This window comes from Natrix helvetica, assembly GCF_964273705.1.
Source record: "Natrix helvetica genome assembly, chromosome: Z".
Taxonomy (NCBI): Eukaryota; Metazoa; Chordata; class Lepidosauria; order Squamata; family Natricidae; genus Natrix; species Natrix helvetica.
In genome coordinates, this window is record NC_138554.1 from 55,618,375 (window position 1) to 55,629,034 (window position 10,660).

Below are 10,660 nucleotides of genomic sequence, written 5' to 3' on the forward strand. Positions count from 1 at the left end.
TTTGTAGATCATTCATTGGGGCAAAAAATTCAGTGACATTGTCTTGGCCACTCCCATCCGGTCACATGACTGCCAAGCCACTCCCACCCGGTCACATGGCCGGCAAGCCGCTCCCACCCGGTCACATGGCCGGCAAGCCACTCCCACCAGGTCACATGGCTGGCAAGCCACTCCCATAAAGGAGGCCACACCCACAGAGTAGGTTCCAAAAAATTTTGAAACCCACCACTGAGTAGAGGTAATAATTATTCTTCTGAGAATGAAGAGATACTCCTCATCATCTTGAAGGAAGCAATTGTATTATTGAATAAGAAAAAAAAAGAAAACAGTTTAAAATAAAAATTAAATTAATTTTGTACTATCATAAAGTAAATCTCTACATATTTAATTATATTACTGTTATGTCACATTTTATAACTCCAGAGGCAAACTTTGGCAATCATAATTTGTGCATTCTTGAGTAAGAGGAATCCAACTTTATTAATTATTGGCAATATCTCAATGAAATCCACAGTTACTATGCTTTCATGCTTACACAGAATAAAGAATCACTGGTTGATTAGTTATTCTTTAGCAAGATGTATATAGGTATAAAATAGAAGCAGAATTTATGCCGTTTCACAAGAAAACATTGAATTTAGAGTTATGCTAATATCAACTTTTTCTTGGTTCATATTTTTATGTATTTTATTGCCCAATACAAAATAGTACATATTACCTCCTGAAATTTTGCCAGGTTTTGTGGGAGAACAGTATTTTCACATGAAAATGAATGAACTATCAGATGATCAGTAGCCTAGGATCACTGGTTAGGAGCCATTTGTGCCACAAATTACTCATAGTCTGATCCCTACCATTATACCTTTTTTAAATTAGTAGAACTAGTTGTTCATTAAGTGCATAAAACAAAAATATGTTGAACTCTTCCAATCCATTCCTTAAGTATGTATTCTATAACAGATTACATTTGTATTTGTGGTATGTTACTTTATAGGACTATGATACCTAAGCATATTAATAACTCATTGTAATTTTAATAGACATCTTGGATGTCTTTAACCCAGACTTGTGTGTGTGTGTGTGTGTGTGTGTGTGTGTGTGTGTGTGTGTATAGAATAGTGAAGTCTGGGTTAAAGGGATTGATTTTATATTTTGAAATAAAGTTTAAGGGATTAATGTCTCAATGACATGCATTAAATGACATTATCTCATTTGATCCTTAGAAAATGCAGTACTAAAAGAGTGTGTGGGTTAATAGTTTGTATGTGTAGTGGAGAAATATGTTCTTCCATTCAGCAGTTTAAATTCATTTATTAAAGTAATATGCTCCCATCTCCCTGAAAAGGTGACTCTGGGCTACTTACAGATCATAAAAAGATATATGAACAAAGAATTTAAAATTTTAAAACTATGCAAAAACCCAGAACCAAACAGTTTATATTTCAAACATGGATACAGAAGTCTCAACTGATTCTTGTAGATAACAAACCTTGTGATACAGGCTTTCCATGTGGTCAGAGAGATGCATTGTTCTTCAAGCAATGCACTTAGAAAATGCAAACATATTGATTTTGAAAAGCAAAAAAAATCAAAATTAAAAGTTGCATGAATACACATCTATAGAAGTAAATAAATCAGTATAGGCTGTCATCATTGAAGTCGGAAACAGTTGCTTCCAGATCTCCTAATGACTCATTTTAAGATAGTGCCTTACGTGCCCTGGGAATTTCCTCTGACAAGGTCCATTAGTATATAAGCCAGACAAGTGGTGGAGCTCAGTCAAACACAGGCTTTCTTGAACCAACAGTCTTCTGCTCTCCAGGATCCCAGCCAAGAAAACAATTCCCTCTCTTATCATGGACTTCAAGGCTGCGGCTGCATTTTTGACTCTTCTCTTGGTCTCTGCAACACTGACAGAAGGTAGGCAGAGTTTGTATGATTTGTATGAGAGGCTAAACTATTTTCTGGGGAAGGTAAGCTTACTGTTTTCAGGAGAAGAATAATTGCTTGTAAGGGAAAAATCATTTTCAGTAAAAAGTTGTTATTTCATAATTAAATACTAAACAGATTTTCAGAAGTCTTTTGACTTCCAAAGGAAAATATACTTTTGTACTTTTTCTTCTCCTTTTAAGTAAAACTTACTAAATGCAGTTTATGCATAAATTTATTTAAAAGGACAGATCTTTCAGAAGTTGTTTTTAACAAATGACACTTCTAGATCCTAGAGTAATCTACATTTGAGCACTAGATCCTAGGAAATATTAATGGGGAATAGTTTACCACAACTTTTTAATGATCTGGATGGTTGTTACAATGAAAGCAAAAGGTTTGATTAGAGATAGATCATCTCAACTAGCAATGCAATAACTTTGCAAATAGTTTTTACTATAATCTGCAAGTCAGAATGTTATTACTTCTTTTTTTTACAGATAAGATTTGAGAGATAAGAGAGCACTGATAGGAATAATTAACTTAATTGGTTTAGGGATAATTGAAATGATTTTCATAAATGGGACTGAATCGGGTTAAAAAAAAGCATATTACAACAAGCCTTTGGAAAAGAGGTTTAAAATATATGATCAAGTGAGCTTATTTTCTATACTTCTATTTTTTTATAGGAGCTTCTTTGTCCCGGGTAGGACTTGAACTTCGGTGTCAATGTATAGAAACCTATTCTAATCCCAGCCTCCGTGGACACATTGCGAGTGTCAACTTGATCAAAAGTGGGCCACATTGCAGTAGCATTCAGGTCATGTAAGTATACTTTTGCTACTTCATATTTGCCATTGGCTTTAAGACACAATCTACCATGAAGCATTGCTGCCCAACTGCCCCATGAAAAGCTTGTGCACAGATCTCCTGGATTTTCCCACTTGTGGACTGTTAGTATCACTAGAAATTATTCCCTCTTCTGTATTAAAACCAAATGGTTGGTGTGATTTGTATGGTTGGAAAATCATAGAAGTCTTGTAGATTAAACCAATAAACAGACAAATTGAAAGACAGTAACTTTCTGCAAACTCAGTGCTTGATTATCATGATTTTCATTTGTTGCAGTGCAACTCTTAAGGATGGCAGACAAGTGTGCTTGGACCCCACTGCAAACTGGGTGAAAAGAGTCATCACAAATCTTCTGGAAAAGTAAGCACTTATTTTCTTCTAATTTTAAAAAATCTTACAGTACAATTTTTCTGAATGTTTTTATTCAAAATAAGCCTTATCAAATGTAGTGTTTAGAACATAGAGCATACGATTTGAAATGACCTTAGAGGTCTTCTAGTCCAATCTCCTCCTCAAGGCAGGAGAACCTATACCATTCTGGACAAATGGCTGTTCAATCTTTTCTTAAAAGCCTCCAGTGATGGGGCATACAACTCTTGGAGGCAAGTTGTTCCACTGATTGATCTCAAGTCAGGCAATTTCTCCTTAGTTCATTGGACTGGCCAGAAATGAGCCTCACTGTTAGACAAATAAGGGAAAGATTCTGGAACTGAACATACCCAAGTAGAGACTAGCATGATTGCATATCAGTATTTTCTTCTGGAAATTTGTTTTATAGGTGTACCATTTTGTTTTATAAGTGTATCTATATGTTGTAAACAACTCTTTTTCCTCTTTTTTCCTTACTCCAGGGCTAAGAACAATGCAGAGGCACAGTCATAAGAAAAGCTTCAAATTATCTCACTGTTGGCATCCTTAAAAGAAGCTGAGCCATTTCCAACGAACCTGCATTTTAAGAAGAGTATTTTATATTAATTATTTATTGTATAAATTGTGTATTGTGTATAATATTGAAAAAATATTTATTGTATACATTCATTGAGAGAAAATCATTAGAAATGTATCCATCATATGCATAAAGGAACTGTCCTAATGCAAAGATAAGATGGGGAATAAAGATTTGGAAAACGAAAGTCATTACTAAATGCAGTTAAAATGGAAGTCCCATGGTGGTTGCATAAGATTGCCATGAGAGTAAAACAAATTGGCAATAGCTTCTGTTACCCTTGGGCACAGATCAACCTATAGATTTGCATAGGTATTCGATGAGTCAAAGCCAGCCTTGAGCTGTCTATTGTGAGAATCAGGTTAGAGTGCCAATCTAAAGAGGTCCAGGTTGAAAGCCCAGTTTGGCCATGAAACTCCTGAAATGCCTTCATCTAGTCACGTCAGAATTGTTGGGAGGCCAAGGGGCAGGGAATCATATCTCTTGTGTTGAGTATTGAAACTTACTATATTTGCAAATGTGCATTATTCTCAGAGTGTTTCTACCTTATTATTTATTAATATAAGCATATGTGAAGTATTATTTATTATACTAGAAGATGTTTACGTCTGAGCATTTTAAAATTATAATGATTATGTTGAGGGAACCAGATATTTGAAAGAGTGTTTATAGTGAATTTTTCTGTGAAAAACTTTTTATCAAGAAGAGGATTCTGGAACTTTCACATCCATAAGATGATCGTTTAAGACTTATTTATATATTTATTGAACAATTACTGAATACTGTTAAAATATTTTTGTACAACCAATGTGCAATTAATTAAATTATTTTAATGATGAAATGTTATTTTAGTTTTGTCTTTTAAAAATATAATACTTTAAACTGTCGATGACACCTCCCTTAGTTTTTTGTCCTGTGCTCAAAGAATTCATTGATAAACAGGATGGCAGTACAATATCTTTTCTTTCTCTTTCCTCACAAATATTCACTTGAACACATTTTATTATAGGGCTTTGGCTTCTGTAGCAAGAGAAATACCTTGAACATTGAGCGCATTTATAATTGAAGGTGGGATTTTTCTTTTTCCCTCTATCCTTTCCCATCTTCTTGCAAAGCTGGCTTACAGAAGTGTGATTCAACCTTCAGAAACAGATTTTGTTTCACCCCTCTGCCCCCTTGGAATAGAAACTAAACTCACCAATCCCCCCCAAAAACCTCATATATGTTATCAGCCTCTAAAAAAATAATAAAGAAAAAAACCTCTTCAATTTATAGTGACATGATATACATATATATTCTCTTACTTACAGAGAGAAATCAGAATAAGAAAGAATACAACTTCTGAAATACATACAGCAAAATAATTAAAATGTCTGATTCCTGACTAAACACCTTGACTATTTCTACAGAACAAAGTCTCTTGAAACAGTTATTCTCCCTCCTTATTAAAATGAAACATTATTGTGATCATTCACCAGTACAAGGGGATTAGTATTGAAATATAAAAAACTAAATTGACAATATCAGGTTAATTAGGAAAGGTAGAAACAAGCAAAGAATTTTGGCTAAAAGACAATCTTAATTTAAAAAATGATAAGATGCTTGTTCAGAGTACGCATGTATGGCAAAACAGAAAAGGTTAAATTTAGCAATCTGGGTAGTATAAACATTGATATGGCAATACAAATCTAAAAATGAATATTGGTAGATAAAACAATAAATTATCGAAAAGGCAAAGTTCTCTTTCAGACCCCTGCAAACCTGAAGTGAATACCTAATAGTACAATAGCGGACATAACATGTACTATTTTCACTAAAGCATAAAAGAATAAATTAACATGTAATCCATGCTTAATGCTGAATCTGGGCCATTTATTTATATTTAGACAGGTTCAATAGTCTTAATTGCTATCTGCCTAATTTTGCATTCCTACTTATCTACTCACAGTTGCATGCTTTCAAACTGCTAGGTTAGCAGGAGTTAGGGTGAGAATGTGAGCTTACCCCATTGTGTGACACTCAAGTCTTAAACGACTTGAGCCATCACCCTACCCCAAATGAACTTCAGTGGGATGGTAGCAGGGCTTCATGATGTTATGCTGGTCACATGACTGCCGAACTTTAGACAGCATTGGCTCAATGAATCTTGAAATGGAGACGAGCATTGCCCTCCATAGTTGGCAACAACTATCAGAGTAAAAACTGCAGGGATTCCTTTATTGTTTAATTTTGCATGCTGCCATACAAATCCTGACAACATGTGTTTTAGGGTTGATGTCAAAATGGAGAAATGGCTATACTGATGAATCCTGTTCTGCTGGTCAGGGATGGAGTAATTAGAGCATTTTGAGATTCTGTATAAAAGCTGACAATATAGGAAAATATAGTTTCAACCTGTCCTGTGTCATAAGGACACACCTGTAATACATATGGTATTTTTTTAAATCTTCCAACCAAAAGTGCTTATATTGGGAAAGCGTTATATTAGGCTAAGAAGAAAGTCCTTCTCTGATTTAGGATATTAAGCTATATGATATACACAGCTACTGCCAGACTGGATCTCAGATGATTTACCATGAGAAACTAAATGGTATTACCAGCATCCATTTGAGGATGTCAGACAAATGTTGATTAAGTCTGGCCCTTGTTACTCATAGTCCCAAATATAAGAAAACGGAAAAAAGCCTTATGAGAAAAAGCTTGTTGTAAACTACTGGTTTCTACCCGCTTTGAAATCTGTATTCTAATGTTAGTGGAACTAAGCATATAGGGGAAAGTGTCAGCTTCAGCCAGTAAATATAACTTGCTATATTCTAGTCTCTACTCTCACCTTCCATGCCTAGTAGAGTACTGAGGACACAGCAAATAACTTGGGAGATTGCTGTTAAAACTGGAACTGAACAAGTTTCAGTGCTGCAAGACTGAAAGGGAATGGGGTGTGCAAGATAAAGTAACTGAATTAGGGGCTAGATCTCAAAGTGCTTAATGGCTGCAGGTACATACTAATGTTCTCTGGAATGATAAAACCTTAAAATAATTGCTACACTCCTCTGTGCATTTTGTGAAGCGTAGTTAGCATTGGCCCTTTTATTTGCATTAGCCTGGAAGATTATCCGCAGGTATCAGAAAAACTGCTTATTAGCAATAGCACTTAGATTTATATACCGCTTTACAATGCTTTATAGCCTTCTTTAAGCAGTTTATAGTGTCAGCCTATTGCCCCCAACAATTTGGGTCCTCATTTTACCAATCTTGGAAGGATGGAAGGCTGAGTCAATCTTGAGCCAGTGAGAATTGAACCTCTGGCAGTCAGTAGAATTAGCATGCAATATTGCATTCTAACCACTGTGCCACCACTGCATTGTTAATAGTTCAGGAATGCCTTTTGGACTATTTGTGAATGCCATTATTTTAGTTTTTTCAGCTGACTCTCTTTATAATGGAGGTTTTTCATTGGAGGTTTTCAAGAAAATATGGTACAATCATTTGTCCAGGATGGTGTAAGGACTACTGCCTTGAGCAGAGCATTGGACTTGAAGACTTCTAAGCTCCCTTCCAGCCCTATAATTCCATGATTCTACAATGATGTTCAAAACTCTATTGAGTCCAATGGTGTCTTGAGAGATTACTGTATCATCTGCACATAGCAGTATAGTAACATGCCTCTCTGCTACTTTGGAAGTTGGAGGTTTGGGTTCTTCAGACAATCTTGCACACCCTTTTTATAAAAATTAAATAAGAGAGGTGATCAATATGAAACCAGAAGAGCAGCCATCCAGTGCACGGATCTTCCGGTTTCAGCACACACATGCCTGCCAGCCACCTGGTCACGCGGGCCATAAATTCCCCTTCATGGCTATAGAGTAATATTAACCCCTCTTCTGTTCACCCTTCATCCAACAGCTTTCTCTTCTAGTAGTAAAAGATCATAGCTTTTACCTTTCCAAATGAGGAAAATCTTTCTGTATCTAGGTGCCAAAACCTAGTCTTACCCGTTGGAGGATCTGTATTCATAATCTCAGAATTAAAGATATTCATTTAGTAATGGGGTTGCTTATTTTATGCAGTGAATGATAATATTATTTTAAAACTTTCATTATTGCCAGATTAAAGATGAAACAAGAACAACAGCAACAGCTCCATGTCAATGCATGTTTGAGGATACCGCACAAAAGACCAAAAGTTCAACAGGGTTCAATAGATTTTTCCTGTACAGAAATTTATCATCTATTCCTTGCTCTCCTATTCATGTTTAAATGATAGAAAATAGGCACATAATTAGGGGGGAAATCAATCTTATTTTGCAGTGAATCTGTGACGCATCCTGGATGATGGTTTAAACCAGTGTGGAAATGTGAGTTTGAGTTTGAGTTTATTAAATTTATAAACCGCCCCCTCTCCCCGCAGGGACTCGGGGCGGTGTACAGACATCGCATATATAAAAACGACAAAGCACAACACGAAAACCCAGACAAACAACGTAAACATACAGTCTGTATATTAGCCCAAACTAATTAATAGTTAAAAACAATCTAAAACCAATTAAAACCCCAAAATTTAAAATTTAAAAAGCCATCCAGGAAGGTCAGTAATAGATGTTACTTATGATTACAAATGGGCCAGGCCGGCTAGTCGGAACAGGTGGATCTTGAGTTTCTTACGGAAGGAGCGGAGATCAACGGTAGTTCTAATATCGGGGGGGGGGGGAGGTCGTTCCAGAGGGTTGGGCCCATCACAGAGAAGGCCCTACTCCTGGGCACAGCGCGCCCGCATTGCTTAGCGGAAGGTACCCGGAGGAGTCCCTCTCTGTGAGAGCGGATTGGTCGCAGGGATGTATGGGGTAGGATGCGATCCTGCAGATAACTAGGTCCCGAGCCATGGAGCGCTTTAAAGATGACAATCAACACCTTGAAACGCACCCGAAAAGCCACAGGCAGCCAGTGCAGCTCGCGCAGGAATGGTGTTACATGGGAGTACCTAGTACTCCCCATAATTGCCAACGCGGCTGCATTCTGAACCAGCTGGAGCCTAGGGGTGCATCTCAAGGGGAGCCCCATGTAGAGAGCATTGCAGTAATCAAGACGGGAAGTCACCATGGCCTGAGTGACTGTGTGAAGGGCGTCCCGCTCTAGTAGAGGGCGCAATTGGCACACCAGGCGAACCTGGTGGAATGCCCCCCTAGCCACGGCTGTCACATGATCATCCAGCGTCAGCCGGGAATCTAGGAGGACGCCCAAATTGCGCGCCCTATCCACCGGGGGCAATTGTTCCCCCCCCAATGGCCAGAGATGGAACACACTGGCTAAAGCGGAGCGCCGGTAGCCACAGCCACTCCGTCTTGGAAGGGTTGAGCTTGAGTCTGTTGTCACCCATCCAGACCCGGACGGCTTCCAGACACTGGGACATCACCTCGACGGCTTCGTTGGGGTGGTTCGGGGTAGAGATGTATAACTGAGTGTCATCTGCATACAGATGACACTCAACCCCGAAACCTCGAATGATCTCGCTCAGCGGTTTCATGTATGTGTTGAACAGGAGAGGTGAGAGGACCGACCCCTGCGGCACTCCGCACGTGAGCGGCCTCAGGGTCGACCTCTGCTCCCCTGTCAACACACATTGCGACCGACCAGAGAGGAAGGAGGAGAACCACCGCAATACGGTGCCCCTCACCCCCATCCCCTCCAGCCGATGCAATAAGATACCATGGTCGATGGTATCGAAAGCCGCTGAGAGATCTAACAGGACTAGGATGGAGGAGCAACCCCCATCTTTCGCCCTCCAGAGATCATCCACCAACACGACCAAAGCCGTCTCAGTGCTGTGACCGGGCCGGAAACCGGACTGGTGCGGGTCTAGATAAACAATTTCCTCCAGGTGTCGAGGGAACTGTTGTGCCACCACACTCTCAACAACCTTCGCTAGAAAGGGAAGGTTGGAGACAGGACGATAATTGGCTAACTCCGCTGGGTCCAGAGAAGGCCTCTTAAGTAGGGGCCTCACCACCGCCTCTTTCAAGGCGGCTGGTAGGAACCCCTCCCTCAGCGAGGCGTTCACCAGTCCCAGGAGCCAGTCTCGTGTAACCTCCCAGGCTGCCAGTACAAGCCAGGAGGGACACGAGTCCAATAAACATGTGGTGGCCTGCAGTCGCCCGCGTAACCTGTCCATGTCCTCGGCGGCAACAGAGTCAAACTCCTCCCAGAGAGGTACCTCAAAATTCGCCTCCGGTGTCTCCCCTAGATCACTAAAGGAGACCCATTCACTCCGGATCTGAGCGATTTTGTCCTGCAGATATTCCCCAAATTCCTCTGCTCTACCCTGCAAAGGGGCTTCCCGCGGCCTCTGTGAAAGGAGGGAGCGGGTCACCCGAAACAGGGCGGCAGGGCGGTTTTCTGCGGATGCAATAAGAGTGGCATAATATTGACATTTAGCCACCCTTAGTGCCACAAGGTAGGTCCGTAAATGGGCTCTTACCTGTGTTCGGTCAGATTCGGCGCGAGAGGACCTCCATCTGCTCTCTAGGCGTCTCTTGTGGCGCTTCATCACCCTCAGCTCCTCGGTAAACCAAGGGGCCAGGGTGGTTCACTGCCACCGGAGAGGCCGCAAGGGCGCAACCCGGTCCAAGGCCCCGGTCGCCGCACTATTCCATGCGGCCACCAGGTCCTCCATCCGGGAGCGGGTCAGGGCTACAGGAAGTGGCCCAAGCTCCGTCTGGAACCTATCAGGTTCCATCAGTCGCCTGGGGTGGAACCTCAGGCAGAGGCATGTAGGTTTAAGCTATTTGGAAATCATGGTTTTCCAAGAATAAATTACTCAAGAGACTGCAGGGTGAGACAAGTTTGTTTCAGTCTGTCTGTTCATATGTGGTTGACCAAAAGACATATCAGATCTAAACTTGAACATTAATGTCTACCAACAGTTGCAACACCAGTTTTG

General features: G+C 40.0%; 1 protein-coding gene across 1 annotated transcript; it reads left to right on the plus strand.

The window, feature by feature from the left end:
• The first annotated feature begins 1,787 nt into the window (after nt 1–1,787).
• On the plus strand, nt 1,788–4,562 carry LOC309382047 (interleukin-8-like). The gene is made up of 4 exons (XM_081933501.1): nt 1,788–1,920; nt 2,619–2,754; nt 3,058–3,141; nt 3,633–4,562. Exons 1-4 carry the CDS (start codon nt 1,857–1,859, stop codon nt 3,661–3,663), a joined length of 315 nt encoding a protein of 104 aa, XP_081789627.1. The 5' UTR covers nt 1,788–1,856; the 3' UTR covers nt 3,664–4,562.
• The last annotated feature ends 6,098 nt before the right edge of the window (nt 4,563–10,660 follow it).